Source organism: Seriola aureovittata, chromosome 21 (genome assembly GCF_021018895.1).
Source record: "Seriola aureovittata isolate HTS-2021-v1 ecotype China chromosome 21, ASM2101889v1, whole genome shotgun sequence".
NCBI lineage: Eukaryota > Metazoa > Chordata > Actinopteri > Carangiformes > Carangidae > Seriola > Seriola aureovittata.
In genome coordinates, this window is record NC_079384.1 from 4,118,504 (window position 1) to 4,136,806 (window position 18,303).

The following is an 18,303-nucleotide window of genomic DNA, read 5'->3' on the forward strand; positions in this document are numbered from 1 at the left end:
GAGGAAAAGAGGCAAAGGAGGAGAGAATTAGTTCCATCTAACTTGTGAAAAACAACTACACAACAGGGTCAAAGGTCAGCGAGGCAGCGGCAAAAACACTTCTGGAGTCTGGAGAGTCAGCACATCTTCTCACTCTCATTAACAAATTTCCACAGCTGCTTTCACAAGGCTCCGTCCTGACGTCCTTTAAGTCGCCTTTCTATATTTTCACTGACCTCAGAACTCACACAGTTTTGTTATTTTCTATAACAAAGGGGGAAAAAATAAAAGACAAAAAAAAAACAACCTATGAGTCTGTTTCCCTGTAAAGTTTTCTAAGGTGAGTTACGGTAACGAATATGAACGAGAGTTATGCCACTTTTTTTTTTGGCGTATAATTAGCATATAACCTCAGAACAATATGTTAAAATGATGTCTGCTATTTCTGGCTTTGGGGGCTTGGCTTCACTAATGAGCCTGAAACCCACGAGTTCAGCCACAATCCTTTCTTGTAATTGACTGTGAAATACAGGAAATGTCAGATATGCTAATGGTTATGGGGTGGTAGCCATTACACAAGTCATGCATTTCTCCCCAGACGTGGAATTAATAGCCACAAGGTTCTTCAATATGATGCAGTAGAAACAATTTAGTAAAATGTGAAACTAATGTCTCTCAAGCAGCAGAATGCTCTTTGTAATTTGTAACGGCTGCAAATAAAGTGAATCTCGAAGATTTCCAGACTTCGTTCGTTTTCCTCGTGGAGCAGTGATTCCCAGTTATCAGGGGGTGTTTGGAGAGGTGGGGTAGTTCAAATATGATAAAATAAATTATTAATTAATTTAAAAAATAAATAACTTCACATATTGAGTGGAGTATAACACCTGAACACCCACAAGTTGGGACCAGCAGTGTATGAGAAGTAGTGACCGAACAAGCAGAGAAGCAACTAGAGATAGTTAGTGATGGACGGCTGAAAAAGATAAATGGTTAACATGATTAATTATTATAATTGGCTTAAAGTGATGGATGAACAGTTAAAACAGTTAGACAAAATGTAATGCATTAACAAGTGAAACGGTTGTAGCCAAGTCAGTGCTCTGTCCAGTCTGTGCACTAACACGGGTTACTGGTTACTACCTGCAGGGTCAGTGAAGCTCGTCCGTAAGAGGTGAGTTATTTTAAAGTAATCAATAAATGGTTGACAGAATGGATAAATGGATAAAATACAGTATTCAGCTAAGAGCAATGACTAAATGGATGAAACATCTGTAGTGGCAAGACACACTTTACCAAACCAGCCGGAAAACTGACAGTTCAATTACACAGAAAAATAATCATCATATTATATATAATAATTATATTAAATATACTATAATAATAATCATTATACCCATGTTTATATAATTAATAGTTTAAAATCAATTCTAATTCACACATTTGAAAAATAATGGGTTATGTTGATGAAGCAGAACTTAAGTTAATCAAATAAAAACAACATGAGATTTTCGTCGGATCAAGAGTTTGAAATAATAAGAAATGCGCTTCTTTTCCTCAGGGAGCAATAAGAGGTGAAGGAAGAGAATCCTCAACGTAAGAAAAGAAATATAAAAGTATTGTGTGTTATATATGCTGTCCTCGTGTCCAACACTTTACAAGCTACAAACAAAATACAAATTAGTTGAATTATAATGAAACAATCCAAGTTACATGTACGTGAAATATACCAGATGTCTTTTGCATTTTTTGTACTCACTATCGTTTCATGTCCCTGTGGTTCTGCAAGCCACAGGCTGTTTGGGATCTTGACTGGAATTCAAAATAAACTTTTGTGGGTTTTAAACAGAGCTGGAATACATGACATGCATTTATAATGACAAACTAACCGGCGTAATTCAGCTTGTGTACTTTTTAAGGGTGCAGAGTCACAGCATGTGCGCTGCCCACGGCAGACTGAGACGGAGAGACTGAGGTGCAAAGACAGACAGGAGAGTCCTATCTGTATTCTAACCATCACGTATCCCTGCATCTCGGAGCTTCCCGCCGACACATCTACATCTTCCAACACTTCATTACTTCCAAAATAACTACCTGTAGCAAAGTTATTACTTTCTCAGGTCTCCTTTTTCCAAGGTGAACGCTGGAGGCTAATGTCAAGCTTCTGCCCTGATTTTCAACTTCAGACCTGAGTTTAACAGACCGTGTCTCCTCGGACGGCGAACCGAACGGCCCTGTTAAGTATCATACCTGCTTCGGTCTTGCTGGTGAAGCCCGCGACCTGCTTGAGAGCAGCGGCGGTGAGGGCCAGGCCTCTGGTTTTCCTCAGGCCGTGCTGCAGCACCGCTTCAAACTGGGCGCATAGACAGATCACCCTGCAGAGACAGAGACAAAGACGGGTTATATACAGTGCTATAACGGAGTATGCACACTTCTTAATTGTAATTAATGCCATTTGAAACTGAGGATGTCCGTTTTTATTGCTTTGAAAATTGGAGACAACCACTAACTTACAAACAGTCCATACTGTGCTCATATTGAGCACCACACAATCCTTTTACGAGGCCACTAAAAGATCTGTTATTAACTTTAGCTGGCTACAAGGCAGAACTACTTCAATCTCGAACCGTAATTAATGCTCAAAAGCCGAAGTCACATCCTGAATATTAACTCTTAAAATAAGAGGATATGAAACTGGGATGAAGCTGGAAGCTCATTTTTTTACACACGCTTCAATTTTCTTTTTGAATTTCATAAAGTTAATAAACAGAGCTTTCTTATTGCCTCAATGTAATAAGATGTGTAGACGGAAACTACAGCTACAGCATCAAGTGACACGGATCTACAAACGTAAACCAAACAACGTCCTGTTCGCTGAATAGACACAGATGTATAACAACAACATCAGCTTCTCTTACCTGCTGTCTGAGTCTGTGGCGATCTCCTTCCTCCCTCCAAAGCGTATTTGGCACTGGAAAGATATGAGGGGAATGATAATAGCTGACCAAGAAATACTTCTTTCTTCAGTGTTTGCCAGCTGGGGTCAAACCGCACTCCAGCACACGGTGAGCACATTTCTCTTTTTCTTTCTTTTTTTTAATTCGTTTTATTTCAAACAGCAGGGAAGTGGACAGTGAGACTCAGTGAGCTCAACAACCCAACAAGTTAACAGTAAAAGTGACAGACACATTAATTAAGCAGAAACAACATATAAACACACTTTAAATTAAATTACAAATGCTGAATACCAAATAGGTTCCAATGCAACAGTATGGTACGTCTGGCTATGAGAGATGTAAATGCAATTATTTGTTTTTGTTCAAGTGTTTCAACAGGGAAGGAGTGTCATGGCATCTACTGCATCTGTCTACAACATCTGGATATGTTACTGAAAGCCTAGATTTGGAAAGATGAGCCCTGTGCAAAACCTTAAGTTGTATGAGGCTAAGCCGAGAGCAAGCTGTGGTAGTGTGCACTGTATCTGTGGCCGCCTCCCAGCATCCTGTATTTAACTCTATCCCCAGCTCCTGTTCCCATCAAGCATCGGCTTTAATAGTTCCACTATCTTTGTATGACACGGGGGGAATTGTAAATTTCAGAAATGAATGCTCGTTGATGTAAATTTAAAGAGTGAACAGGAGTCCAAATGTTGACGGCAGATAAGAAAAAACTGGAGAAAACACATGTAAATCTGGAAAAGTCTCGCTGAGCACATTTCTAACATTTCAAGGAGCTGGATCGCTTGAGTAGCCACAGAACACACACTGTATTTTGTTGACGCAGTTGTACTGATGGTGCTGTGCACAAGATATTTGTGCAATACCACAAACCCAGCAGGTTGCGATTTTGGCTAGTGGTTAAAGTCCTGATTACGACCAGATAACATGAACAACAGAGAAACGATTCAAGGTTTAAAAGAAAAAAAAGAAACTTTGAAGGCTTTGATCTCACTTTCAAAAAAATGCAGAGCTGTGGATTTGTATTAAACGTCTCTGATGTTTTTGGTTTTCACTCCCTGTTTAAACCTAAATGTCATACAAATACAGACCAGCCCTGATCCTGAGCTGCACTTCCCACTTTCTCTTTCCCCTCTGTGTATACGACAGGGCATCACATAAAAACTCATCCGTCAGTGCTGCATTTCCAAGCACAGTGGCAAAAGCACACTTCAGAGAATTTGACTCATTAAGAGCGCTTTTTATTTTGCTAATATCCACCCGAAATATTTGCATTTGATTGAACAGAAGACGAACAGTGCTGGGTTTTTACTTCTTCTTGTGTGTTTTGGTGTAGCCTACAGTGGGTAAGGGAACTAAAATTATCCATTTCCCTGTTCCAGCGAAATACATCACTACTAACACTTCTAATACTTCTGACGTGAACTGATTCCATGACTGTGCAAATGCAGCATTAACGTTAAGGAAGTCTCTATCTTTCTCTGAGTGTTCATTTCTAAACAATCACTTGAACTGAAGGCAGAAAGTAACAGCTGAATCTGTGGTTAAAAAAAAAAAAAACAATATGTTTCCTTCTTCCTTCTTCCAGTCAAACTACTATACGACATTTGGCCACTGGCCATATGTTATTTTACGGGACTGGACCAGATAAGTGGTGACTCACTTGTTTGACAGCATCCAGCAGCCTCTCCAGGAGGTGTTGTCTCTTGGTATCACTCTGCTGAGTGCCTGCAGACGTGACAACAAACAAAGGAAACAACCAAGACTCAGTTTGATGACAGACTAGGAAAATTATTAGAATACAGACTCAATTTCTCAGACATTGCGTAATACTAGAGGAAGGAAATTCACTTTGAAGAAAGTAATGAGCTACCGCAGTCAGAGTGACAAGAAAAAGTTTTAGTCTGGTTGTAATGGAGAAATCATTTACGCTACAGATGAAAAATAACCTTTTGGCTAATTCTGAGTTGTGTTTATTATCAGTAATATCTGCTATAATATGTCGTATTTCTGCAATACTGCTCGAGGAATTTCTCTTTTTCTAATAATATTTTTATATTGGCCTTGAATGTGTTGATTACAAAGTTACAACTAGAACTGAAACGACTCATCAATGTGTTGATCAGCAGAAAAATAAGCTACAATTTCTACTAAAACCTTTTTCTGGTTCCAATTTATTCAAGTGAGAATTTGCTCCTTTCTCTGTTTTACATATTTGTAAGTAAAATAACTTTTTGGAGCATCAGGCACCTGAAGGCATCACTTAAATAGGGAAACATTTTTCACAATTTCCTTTAATTTTTATTGACTAAATAAAAATTGATGAATTGATGAATATAAGTGTAAACTGCAGTTCTAATTATGAATCTTTTTTCCTTTAGTAAAACAGTCCATATATTAGTGTTCATAATGACACCATTTGGTACTTTAATGTTTATTGTTCATGCATTTCTCTGATTCATATATGCTATTATATTGTAGATTGTTATAGATAATTACCAGGAGTTTTCCACTTCTTACACAGGCTTCTATAGTCTGCAGCTCTGGATTACGTAGTTTCTTCAAAGGCACCTTAGCAGTTGCAGAGTAATGACAGCTGGAGCAGTCACCGTCCTTTAACCTACACCTAACCTGTCCTAACCACAGATCTATAACATCATGACTACTTACAGCCTCTTTGTGTTTACCTGCCACTTCAACATTAAACTATCAAATGTTTTGCAGGTTGCCACAGAGCACCTGGACAGTGTGTGGTTCTGTGGTAGTTGTGCACTGAACAGATTTGTACTGAGAGCGTCCACAGATGAAACAGTTCAAAGCCTCAGAAAGTGCATTTCAATGATGTTGATTTTTTCTGGAGCGTGAGTCAAGCACCAAATCTAATAATTCACCAAGGTTTAAAACAGCAGAAGTGCATTTTAGTTGGATGTTAACATTGGGGAACTTGTGTCCTCAGCTTTAGAACAAGTCAGCAGAAAACTGTCTGGACACAAAAGCTTTTAAACAAGTTACTGAATCTCCTCTTGCATGCATGATTTGACATTTTATGCTTTTATAGCTGAATGACAAACAGAAAGCAACGAAACAACAAAACTCACCGTTCATTCTTACAGCCAAACTCCGGTAGCAGTGACATCCAAGCTGAACAGTTGAACACCGCCGTGGTTCATCCACTTTTCTGCGGCTTTAATTCACAACGAGCACCGGGGCCATGCCGCCTCTGTGGCCGAGCTGGACCCACCCAACAGCGGCGTGGGGGACTGAAGCTCACTCGGTGAACAGAGAGGCCTGCCGGGGAGCCGCTGGGGCTGTGAGTCTACCACTGTCTGACATGTAAGAGTTGTACAAAGCCAATAATGCAGATAAACCGTCCGAAGGCAAAACCGGAATGTAATTTCACAGCCATGGAACCTCCTGTCTAAACTGTGGCGGGTCGTTTGGGAGAGAAATGAGGTATTTTCAGTTTGGAGCCTGTGACACTGCGAAAAAAGGGAAACGGAGTGCCGACTGAGCAGTGTCAAGGTCACATGACAAAACATACAGCTGTCATATGACACGAAAGGCCTGGTGGGAGCTGTAGTCTTTTGTAAAAACGTGTTATAAAACTACAGAAGTATCATTTTCATGCAGAGAGGTGGATGTGTGGAAATATAACTGGGGTTTTTGATTTGGTTAACGTGACACTTTGTTTATTTGTTTGATTGTTTGTTTGTTTTGTTTTTGTACACCACCAAAATTGTATTGTTTTGCTAAAGATTTATAGGCTCACTTGCAATACCATACTTTGTTTTTACTCGTTATTTAGTTACTTTTTTTGTTTTTAATTTTTAGTCCGTAAATTTTTTTGTATTTGAAAAATATAGGAAAGAAAAGCACAACTTGATGCAACGCAAACACAAAGTCAAGATGGTTTTTATCATTACAGACTAGACTTCACACAGGTGTCCAGCAATTTATAACTATCATCAGCCATGTCTCTCGCACACGCGCACGCACGTCATAGCAACAGAGCGGTGACGGTTGACCGAGGTGACGTAAGAGCTGCAGACATGTCCACTTTCTCATTTGCACCTGGACTTGACCTGAGTTAACCCGATGCAAAAACCTGTGTGTTGGAAAGTTGACCTCTTGAACAGCGGATCCCCTGGAAAACCTCCCGGATAAACTTCACTGCAAATTTCACCTGCTGAAAACATTGGCTTTGGATGGATCCCCCGTGGAGGAGCACCTGCTGACGGTGGATCACCTCCTTTGCAGGTAAGACATCTTCTAATTTAAAGCCAAATGCAGTAATTAATCTTCCCGAAAAACAAAAAGCTGGTTTCAGTATAAAATCCGCACTAAATTAATGTAACTTGTTGAATATAAAGATAAAACATTAATAGAATCTCAGTTTTGATTGATTCTAAAATGATTATTAGACAGTAAGAACGTGCCCAGTTTCCCGGGACAGGTGTGGAGTGTGTTAACAATTGTGTATTGACTTGAAAATACTGTTATTTTCGCTTGTTTGCACCAAATTCTCCAAATTCTGGTTCGAAAATGTAGGGAAAAAAAGATGGCGACCGGGCCTTTTTTTTGAAAAATGCTAAAAAAATATATTTTTGTGGTGACCATGGAGACGGCGGGACAAACGTTCCATGCCTGACGTCAGAACGTGAAGGCGGAACTGTTCAGCTGAAGGAAAATATTCACCATCCAGCCTTAAATGTCCTTGAATCCCTAGATTTTAGTGTGAGGTACAGCTGTGAATCATCAGCAAAGAAGTGACAGGAGATGTTAGACTTTCTAATGATGACACCAGGCACCAGGATCTAATAAAAACCAGGATGGCGTTTCCCCAGAGTCAACAGGGAGTTATTCCTCACCTCGTCACGTCCTGTGAAGGGCTGTGAACCCTGGTTGGAATGGATCCAGAACCTCATTGGTAGTTATAAGGTCAGTATCCTTTATGATGAGGGAGGGCACCACATCACGGGGGAGGCAGGTTGTTTTTTTTTTAACTCAAAATACCTCCACACACTGATTCTCAGATGCGTTGTCTGCTCAGGATGGTTTTGCAAACATCATAACTATGGGAGTATTGAACTATTGTTCTAATCACTGGCTGCTTAGTTTACTGAGAGACCAATAGGGCGCGCCATAGGTCAGGCTGATAGTGAAGTTTTAGAGCGCCCTCTCCTGGATCACAAGTGGAACTGCTTCAAATGGTCTGTTTTTGATTATAAAATGTTAATGGCTCATTGTTTACTCAGAGATCAGATTTGTTGCCAGTGTTTAAAACATGTATATGTGTGAATATTCTTCAGGTTTTCACTATTTTAAAACTTGTTTATAACAATGTAATATAAAGGCACATGAGCTACTGAAGAAAAGGAGAAAATGTTAAAGTTACAACATAAACGAGAACAGAGTGTAAATTAGAAAATAAAGATCATATTTTGAAAAGTAAATATTCAATTGTTATTTTCAAATGTATCTTGGCAAAAATGTCACAATTTCATGATATTTTTCAAAATATGAACATGTGAAATGTAATAAATTTAATATGGAAAAGTCAAGGAAATAGTTATAAACCATTAACCTTAACTAATAACTAATTGTACAAACAAAAGGCATTAATAGATTTGTTTACAAATTAATTAAGACTAAATTACAAAGTAATGATTAACTGATTATTAATAATTTACCAACATTAAGTAAACTGTCAGAGTGTTTTCATCGAACACTTAAAGACCGCCGTGTTAAACGTGTTTTTCTTCGGGTTTCTTGTCACTAAAAGACAGTTTTCACTTTCCTTTGCAGAAGAGGAGGGTTTGTTTGGATTTCTCTGATACACATCTTCCAGCAATTAGTGACATCACAAATATTGTGAAAGCTACACTGAAAAAAATAACTCGTAAGATTTACTTAAAAAATATATCGTAACAATTTGCACTCAAATGTTTTAAGTAAATTTTAATGCTGCAATATCAAGTGAAACTCACTTGCCAGTATCAAGTAAATTTTACCTAAAACTAAACTTTACATTTGTGAAAATATTAAGTAAATCTTATTTAATTACATCAATGTTTTTATGTTACATTTATTTAAACTATTTAAGTAAGGTCTATTTGATTTTTTCATAGACGGGAACATTATTTACCTAAAAAATGTAAGTAAATCTTATATATCTGTAGTATTTACTGTTATGAAGAAAATACGTAAATTTTATTTTATTTTTTCTTTGACATTTTCAATTATTTGATTGTATTATGTTATTCAATTACTCAATATAATTATGTAATTGTTGCTAATTTTCTTTTGATAAATATTACATACGTCTAACAATTTGCTCTATGCATTTAGTATATATTTATCACAAACCACACAACTAAAATACCATACAATTAAATGTTTATTTTACTAACATTTAACAAATCAACATCATCTGGAAAGATGCTTTTCAAATATTCAATTAAGACCATGCAACCCTCTGAAACAGTGTAATTTCAACATTCAAACCAGCAATGAACTAGTGCACTTTAAGTATGCCATTAAAACCTTAATGTACTCAAATCAACTGAATCGATTAAAAATGATCAACAGCTTTAAATATTAACATTTCTACTTTTCCTTTACCCTTTCTCCACATTTAACACATGCCTTAGCTGACACAAAATGGAAAATATTTCAGGCAGACAACTTCCTACACGGATTAGCCAAGATGAAATTGAACTTTAAAACAAGGTGATAATTCTCAGTATTTCTCCATTAGGGTGTAGGCAGTCATTTGAAAGATGGAGATGTGAGTTGGGGTGTACCAGCAGCCGAGATTGTCCTTGCCAGTGCGATAGCATTTAAGACAGCAACTTCAACTTTAAAGCGTGCACTTTTGGGGACAGCTTACTCCCATCCAGTTCCAGGAAAAGTTTCTATAACACCTCAAAAGTGTAGCGCAGTGTTGGGGGGTATGCAAGGTTCAGGGCATAAATCAGCCCCATAAGCAGCGTGCAAGCTTTGGCAGTACTGCCACATCCTGGCACCATCTCGTGGCCTAGGTCTACTGTTTCTCCCTGATGACACCAGTGTTGACCTGTGAATCTGTCCTCCCTAGACCTCAACTGTCCACTGTATTGGCTCACCCTGAAAAAGAACAGACAATTTGTGATATTAAAATAATGATCTAAAACATTCAGCCACAATTTAATATTACATTACAGTGACGACAGGGGAAAATAACATATCATGCATACATAGTTTTGAACTTGCCTAAATGAGACTAATGTTGGACTGTTCGGCAAATAACAGAAAAGCGCTATACAAATGTAGGCCATTTACCATTTAGAGATGGTCTCATCCAAATATGCATGTAGTATTAGCAAGCAGAGCTAAGCTGCACTCACACTAGGCCCAGTTGATCTGTACCATGCCGAACCCCGTTTGTCCCCCCTCCCAACTTCCCCGCTGGCCTGTACCAAAATCCTTAGGACGTCTCTGCCTGTACTCACACTACTCTGATGAGACATCTTTCAGAGTACACAAACGCTGGAAACGCATTCCCCACCTGCCCAGCACGCTGCCGTTAAAACAGAAACACCGCGGTTACATCCTATTCATGTGCTTTATGGGCTACACACAGTATAATATGGCTATGCTAGCCATGCTAACTAACGTTAGCTGCTAGCCGTGTGCGTTGTCTCTTTGTATCTGCAGGTTATAACCTCTGTGTGAGACGATTCAGTCCGTAAATATGTGTTTAAAACCTATTTCAGGAAGTTTTTATTTGTCCTTACAGACTTATCTCTCACACTGTCAGTCTCTCACTCGCTCGCAGCGGGCAGCTTCAGTCACCTTCGGTCTGTGGCTATAACGTTAGTCAAAAGTTTTGCAGACGCGACCATGTTCTGCTCCAAGTAGGTCATAAACACCTAAATATAACCACTAGTTGAGAAACGTTGTAACGTTAGTGCTTCAAAAAATAACGTTATTGCTTTTTGTCCCGAAAAAACGCGGCTCTCCTGTTTACCGTCAGTCTTGCCCCGGCCCAATATGGCGTTACGTTAACATTAAATTAACTTATGAACAGTAACGCGTCAAACTATCAAAATACACACGGACCCAGATATTATCACAAATTTTAAACAGAAAGACAATAACTTACGCTTGAGATGACTCAGCCGTGCATCAGCTCCAACCGTCCTCCTCCAAGTGTGTGTGATTTGGCGGACACGAACGGTGCGCAATACGCATGTGCGGGATTCAAACACACTCTATACAATATTAGATTAAAATTTACTTAGTATATCTAGGTTTATGTGCAGTGACTATTAAACATTTAAATAATATGAGGAAAACCATAATAAGACTTACTCTCCCCACACAATTCATTCATTACGTGAATAAAATACATAGTTTTACTTGAAAATTTCTAGTTCTCACTGAATCTTAAAATTACAATGTAGAAATTATGACAGTTACTCTAATAGATTTTACTGCACCAAAAAGTCGTTTTTTTCAGTGTAATCATGGTTCATGGTTTCCGAATGCATTCAAAATACATTACCACAGTGGCACAACTTGAAACTTGAAACCCCCCCAAGAACTTTTCAGTGAAGTTAGGGACAGCTGAATTACAACAGAGGTTTATGAAGTTTAAATTTACCTTTTTATGTAATATAAATAAGTTAAAACAACCCCACTCTTCAAAGTCTACGAATCATCAAAACATGATTAATAAACAGTCAGAGATTAGAAAGCGGTGTCATTTGACGCACTCTGTGACAGTGTGCAAAGTTTACCTCTTATCTGCTAGATAAGACCATGTGTATCTTATGTAGATAAGATTTCAGTGTTGTCTAATCATTACTAGTGCATGTTGGCGGAGCAGACGCAGAATTCCTTTCAACAGAATAAACAGACATGCAAATGAAACAAATATAAAGATCCAGGTTCAGTGTCTCGTGGTGTCATATACATGGATTAGTTCATATTGACAGTGTCTCTCTCACAAGTTCTTTGGATGAGCAGGCGAAGGTGGTGTCATATATAGTGGAGAGTGACACGTCTGTACCAGTGTTTGAAGATCTGTTGTTGCCCCCTCTGAAGGACCTGCCATTCTTTCTGAAAGAGTTCCTGATGCCGCTCGAGAAACGGTCGGACATGCGCCTCACAACCCGGCTGAGTCTTTTGTTCTTCAGCTTGATCATGCCCACGTCGTCCTCCAGCTCCTCCGGCGGCACGTCGATGTTCCCGGAGTACCAGAACACCCACCAGATCAGGCTGAGGAAGATGATGATGGCCCCAGCGTAGATGAACAAATCGTGGATAGCCAGCCCTCCGAACACCCCCACCATCATGATGAAGACGCCGAGTATGTCGTGGACCACTGCGAACCAGAACGAGCACTTGCAGCGGCCAACTCCTCCATACCTCCTCTCCATGACCGGCTCTACCTGCACAGATGTTGACATGGTGACAGGGGAGATCCTCCAACCCAGAGTCCAGATGTGGAGACAAGTCTAATGCAACAGATCCAGTTAGCCGATGTACCTGCAGGACAGTGAAGTGTAATTCTCATTGACAGAAACAATCTGCAGTGACACTGGTCAAAGTACAATGTACACAAGTGGTTATCAGCAAGACTCACACGAGCTTTGTGACTTCATTGGATGTGTCAAGGGGAAACCGTTGCATCAACATAGACAAAAATAGTGTTTCCACTTTCACCTCATACAGTCATTTCCATCCTCTCTTCAAGCCCCTTGTCTATAATGTTTCCGCCTCTGCTTCTCTTTCAGTATAGGGATCCACACCAGCCCCATCACTACAAACAGCAGCCCTATGGACATGCAGGCCGAGGCTAAAGAGCAGGACGCTTCAGTCACCCCCCATGACTTGAGCAGGAAGAGGAGTCCGCCTGCAGCAGACATCAGAGATCCCATCGCCATCACTGTGACGGGCTTGTGGAGGTAGTCCCCGCCCGGGGCCGCTGCAGAGCGGGAGTGAGGATGCAGGCTCCCAGAGTCAACCTCCATGGTTGCCTCACAGAACGCCTGTTATTGTTTGTTTCTCCCCTCGGAAAGCCCTGAACACGTGAATAACACAAATATCATCCACTGAACATCCACAGCTCCTCAACTTCCTTCCTCATTTCTGCCCCGAGCCGTCCTGTTCGATCAGCCCGTGCCTGTTGAAATCAGTTGTGAATGCGGCCACCTCCCAGCGGTCACATGAAGGAGCTATATCATCTGTATGACCAACAGGAGTGTATGTGTGATGCATCGCTTCTTCTCCTGCCCAGTAACCCGTGAACACTACTGTAATTCCAGATGACCCGCCACACCCACACAGCAGAGGAAGGGCTCGGGTGAATAGACCGACCCGGCCCACCTGTTGACAACAATGTCATCACCACTGAGCGGCTGGCCACATAATGATCATCTTGTTACATTTCACCTCCAACATATTTTATGTGCGAATGTGGGAAAACTCCTATTCTGGTGTCACAGATCTGCTTGTGTATATATATATATTTTTTTTTAAGAACATGTGTGTCTCATATAGATGATGCAATTGTGCAGCAGCTGTACAAGCCTGAGTATAATCCCATCAACAATAGGACTGTCATCTGATACAGCTGGTAGATGCACATGCACAGGTGTGATGGCTGCTGCACCTACGATGAGTAAACACCCCTCGAGGCCGATGCATTTCTGATGCTACAGCACACAAAAGGTGTATAAACAGTTTGTGTGTACCGTTTGTATAACGAGCGTGCAGTGTGACGGCTAGAGGTAAAAATAAGGCTGCAAAACTATTATTTTTATAATCACATGTGACACTTTTAATTAGCCACTTAATAAGAGTGAAAACGGCTCATTACAAGTTTCTCAAGCTAAAGGTAACATCAAATGTCTTGTTCCACCAAAACCCAAAATATATAATATATATATATACAAACATGACTACAAATAATTAGTTTTATTCATTTGTTGTATTGATTGTGCTGTTGTTCTTACTCATGTCTGGTTCATGTTTGTTGTTTCTACCTTTTAAAGCATCTTGCAAACCATGTTTTGGAAAAATGCTACAAAGCTTACTATTATTTAAGTTATCAATTATAATTATAGCAATTTTTTTTTTTTTTTTAAATAGAACCTAAGGCGACTCTTTAAATGTGAGTTTTGTTCAACCATCGGCCCATAACCCCAACCTGCAATTAAAACATTGACAGACACATCCTTCACATTTGAGAAACTACAACCAGAGAATTGAGAAGTTTTGCTTGAAAAATAGACTGAACTGAACTAAACATCTGCAGCTGTGAATATAAGAGCACCAAATCCTCCAAATTGAGCAGCTTGACACCAGAAAAACCTGATACTCCTGCTTAATAAATGACTTACACAATCACTCAATTATCAAAATCATTGAGAATTAATAAATGTGTTGATCATCAGTGAGTCATGCTCCAAAGTGGCGACACGTTCGCTTCCATCTCGAACATCTAACATGTGCTGTGATGCTCTGAGGTTTGAATCTGTGTCGTCTTCCTGAGGAACTATCCTGAAGAGTAAACGGTCAAAACAGGTTTAATATTTCTGTGAAGTCAAAGTAATACCTCGCAAAGTTTCAGTGTCCCATTCACAAGGAAGTACTGTGATCAAAGCAGTACATACATCACCGATTCTACGTGAATACTTATTAAATACTACATGAATAGTGTGAAAAACATTTAGAAAACACAACACAGCCGAAGATCATTTCATATAACAATGTTTATAATCTTATACTCATTCAAATCTGCTTGTGTATACTGTGTCAAATGTCCAGGTTTAGAGGGTAATGTCAGACTCATTTCACTTTAGGCACTTTTCTTTTTCCTTTGGACTCCGTCTTGCCGGCCTTCTTTGCCATTTTGCTCTGAGCTTTTGTTCCTTTCTTCGCTGCAGCAGGTTTGGGAACTTTCTCCAGCTGCTTCTTTTTCAACGGCTTCTGCAAGAAACAAGAGGAAATGAGTGTCTGAATCCACTTAATTAAAAAACAGAACTGCCTACATTTTTTCCAAACTGTCAGTTAAAACACTGAGAGGTAGTTCAAATTTTAAATTCAGCAGCTGCGAGCATTACTGACCTCCAGCTTCGGCTTTTTGCTCGGTGTTTCTATGGGAACCAGCTGTGGGATTTCTTCCTCCTCTTCCTCCTTCACCTTCTTCTCCTTTCCCTTCCCCTCTGCAGGGGTGTCCGTTTGCTTTGTGCCCTGTGTCTGCTTTTTCTTGGCCCGTTTTTTGGCTGCTCCTCCCTGAAATTCACAAACGTACGCGCTGGTTATTTCACTCACTTCAACAAATCTGGCTCGAACACACGACGACCATTTAAGGACAAACTTATTCTCACCTTTTCCTTGGGCTTATCTGCCGCCTTCACCACGCTGAGTTGGCTGAGGTCTGAAGTGTAGATGGGCAGGGCCACTGACGTTTGACTTTTGATGTGGATGAGCTTCATCACTGGTCCTTTCTGCAAACAGCAATAGCAGAATAATTCAGTCAAAAGAAGCTACAAGCCAAATCAGTGCTTTGTTATTAGCTCTACTACATAAATATGAATTAAAGTTCATGGAGGATGATGTAATACAGCGCCAATCCCTGACTGGCTGTGATGAACCAACATCTCTTGAGGAAATATCAGTTCTAGTACGTGTTGACTTGCAAAAGGAAAGTTGTGCAGGGAGCTTCAGTGCTAAAGAACTCAGGCCATTACTGACACTGAATTGATGAATTTTTCCAGCTGGCTGCACCAACCATAATGAAAACACAAGACGAGTTATTAGACTCACCATTCGTAATTTGGCCACCGCTGTTTTGACAGCAGCCTCTATGTTGTCTGTAACGTCATCTGCAGCCATGCTGGAGAGGGCAACACGAGCCATACTGCAACACAGAGCCACGAGGCAAGATTACATTTTAATCAAAGCGACAATGTGGACAGTGCTTGTTGCTAGATCAATACAAGGAGCAAGACATGCAGTTATTTTCATATTTGTCGTGAGCTTGACATTAAATATTTTTGTATCAAAGTTGTAGAGACAGGCTCCATAGGAAGAGGAGGTCCATCTGGATTTACATTGAGTCTCTATGGCACCAGCGTGACCCGTATCAAACACTGAACAGAATCGACAGGGTTGTTGTGAGGTGCTATTGATTCGACATGTATTTAAACATTCTTCAAAACTCAAAAAATGTGTTTGCCTCGTTGTCGGAGCAACACTGAGATATTGTTTGAGATTGTTTTGGTTTATTAGAGACACAACGAGCAGCAGAGCAAATCTCACCAGCAGCAGCCCTTGTTGGTAACCTTCAGGCTGGTGCCCTGGATCACCCTCTGGATGTCTCTGGCCAGATGTTTGCTCTGCAGGTTCACACACAGTGGCTCTCTGGTGCATAAACATAAACGGTAAGAATAGAGCAGCTGGAGCTACAAAACAACACAATACACATGCTAAACAATATTCAGATTAGTAGAAATAACTTAATATTTAGTACAAAAGGTGTAAAAAGTACTTTATAATCCCACTTTTCACCATTTATTAGTCATTAATCTCTAAAAAGTTTTACTGTAGCTTATTTTCTGTTTGAAGATGTTGACAGTTTGCTTTCCAGGGAACTGTCCTCAGCAAACTGTCTAATATCTTCTACTTTTATGTTGTATTATGTTTTAAGTCAAATTCACACATCAAAAGATAAAATAAAAATTATTTTAGAAACAAAATATGAAACTGATTATTTCTTCCGTTGCTGACAAAGGGCCACACACACACACAACATGTCACAGCTGCAGAAAAACACCGTTATTATGACAACACAGACGGGATAGTTCTCACTTTTTCCTTTCGTAGAAATGTTTTCCGAGATGGGATGGCAGCAGGCGGCGGACGCGGTCGTCTGAAAGAAACAAGTCAAAGTTCCCAAGCAGACGGCGCTTAGCTTCATACGGTTTGTACTCTGTCCTCAGGACCTTGTAGGGGATGATCTGCAAAAAGATAAAGACACGTATCATAATTATGCTCGCTGTTAATAGGAGGTTTCATTGAAAACCAAAAACCTTGTTGGCTGGTAAAACACCAGACAGACTTAAACTTTGCTATTCATGCAAGAATGATCAAATCAGCAGCTGACAGTGCTCCATGAGGTACCTCAGATATGTTTTTGACACCCTTTTCCTCCAGTAGCTTCTTATAAAACCTCTGGGTCTGCTCTGCGGTCATGTTGGGCTCATCTTTGGTGAAGAGGCAGATCTCCTCTGTGTCAGGCCGCTGGCCATGGGGCAAGGGACTAAAGGGCGGAAAATGAAATGTCAGTATCTGTGATAATGTGAGAAAATAACTGCTACACAAGAACCAACAGGTCAGACATGAATGCAGCTTTGCGTTTCGTGTGTGTGTATGTGTGTGGGACTCACATGCGGATGGTCTGTGCCTGCTTGGGGACCTTCCAGAGGGTGAAGAGCAGGCTGATGTGCTGAGTGTCGTCCAGCAACAGAGAGTCACGGGTGGACTTGGTTTTCAGGAAAGCCTGCAGAGCCTGAACGGCCTTCTTCACCTGACAGAGACGTCAATTCCAGAGTTATAAAAGACGATACAAACACACAGACAAACCCCGGTTTCCTTCAGCTACTACTGGGCCACTGTGAATTAGCTTTGTGGCTAAATCTCTCACCAGACAAAACGAGCCCGCTAATGCTAACTAGTTTATAGCTGTTGTTAATACATTCTGATATAATTTATCACAGTCAAATACACTTCTATCAATCAGCTTGCTATTCATAAACAGATTAGCACTGCAACAAAAGGCGGTTTTTACCTGAGTCCGATCTAACACAACTTCTGTTTTATCAGCCATGCTGCCTCCTTCACGTGTGAACCACGATCGCGCATGCGCAGATGGTAGGCGCAACGTCACACGATACAAAACCAACTTTATTTGTACTGAACATCCAGGAACTGCCAAATCAGAGTAAGATGGCGGCCACAACAAATGTTTTGATTACTTTTTGTTTTTTGAATACAACTTTCGGGCAGCCAATAGGATCAAATTTCACTTTTAAACCCTGAAAGTTGACGAACAGTTTACGTGCCCCCGAACAAAATAATTAAAACGTAGAGGACATCGTGCCTATTAAATAAAATGTCGAAAGGATAGAGATCAGTACAATTTTCTCCCAGACTCTGAGAAAATCAACAACATACTTACAAATTTTGTCTGGAAAAAGAGACACCACCACAAAAGAGGGAGGATTATTTAATTTTGTTGATTTAAATATACTTTTACACTGAAATTGATTAAAGAATGCCGAAAACGGCTAAAATTCAATTTGGTGTTTTATTCCAAATA

At 40.0% G+C, this 18,303-nt stretch overlaps 3 protein-coding genes, 1 long non-coding RNA gene and 1 other non-coding gene across 6 annotated transcripts in view; all 5 read right to left on the bottom strand.

Moving 5' to 3' along the window:
- The window catches only part of snx29 (sorting nexin 29), a 128,032-nt gene extending 120,831 nt beyond the window's left edge, over window positions 1-7,201 (bottom strand). The window contains exons 1-4 of the mRNA XM_056365893.1: window positions 6,032-7,201; window positions 4,597-4,661; window positions 2,895-2,947; window positions 2,227-2,351 (exon numbers count right to left, since the gene is read on the bottom strand). Of these exons, the coding sequence (XP_056221868.1) occupies window positions 2,227-2,351; window positions 2,895-2,947; window positions 4,597-4,661; window positions 6,032-6,038 (250 nt within the window). The 5' untranslated portion in view covers window positions 6,039-7,201. The remainder of the gene's footprint in view (window positions 1-2,226; window positions 2,352-2,894; window positions 2,948-4,596; window positions 4,662-6,031) is intronic.
- A 2,116-nt stretch (window positions 7,202-9,317) lies between these two features.
- On the bottom strand, window positions 9,318-11,387 carry LOC130162888 (uncharacterized). The gene is made up of 2 exons (XR_008826316.1): window positions 11,077-11,387; window positions 9,318-10,058 (listed from the first exon to the last, which is right to left on the bottom strand). It is a non-coding gene; the product is annotated as an uncharacterized LOC130162888 (long non-coding RNA).
- Window positions 11,388-11,441: 54 nt separating this feature from the next.
- LOC130162887 (transmembrane protein 238-like) lies at window positions 11,442-12,639 on the bottom strand. Its single transcript, XM_056366748.1, has one exon. The coding sequence runs from the start codon at window positions 12,383-12,385 to the stop codon at window positions 11,900-11,902; it is 486 nt and encodes a 161-aa protein (XP_056222723.1). The 5' UTR covers window positions 12,386-12,639; the 3' UTR covers window positions 11,442-11,899.
- Window positions 12,640-14,674: 2,035 nt separating this feature from the next.
- rsl1d1 (ribosomal L1 domain containing 1) lies at window positions 14,675-17,879 on the bottom strand. 2 transcript variants are annotated; one of them, XM_056366747.1, is made up of 9 exons: window positions 17,773-17,879; window positions 17,372-17,511; window positions 17,106-17,244; window positions 16,794-16,942; window positions 16,245-16,346; window positions 15,750-15,843; window positions 15,311-15,430; window positions 15,048-15,215; window positions 14,675-14,906 (listed from the first exon to the last, which is right to left on the bottom strand). In XM_056366747.1, the coding sequence occupies exons 1-9, from the start codon at window positions 17,809-17,811 to the stop codon at window positions 14,769-14,771; spliced, it is 1,089 nt and encodes a 362-aa protein (XP_056222722.1). In that variant the 5' UTR covers window positions 17,812-17,879; the 3' UTR covers window positions 14,675-14,768. The 2 variants fall into 2 exon arrangements, with proteins under 2 accessions (XP_056222722.1, XP_056222721.1); XM_056366746.1 differs by having other exon boundaries at window positions 14,675-14,909.
- Window positions 15,978-16,108, bottom strand: LOC130163033 (small nucleolar RNA SNORA55). Its single transcript, XR_008826351.1, has one exon. It is a non-coding gene; the product is annotated as a small nucleolar RNA SNORA55 (small nucleolar RNA).
- Window positions 17,880-18,303: the final 424 nt, after the last annotated feature.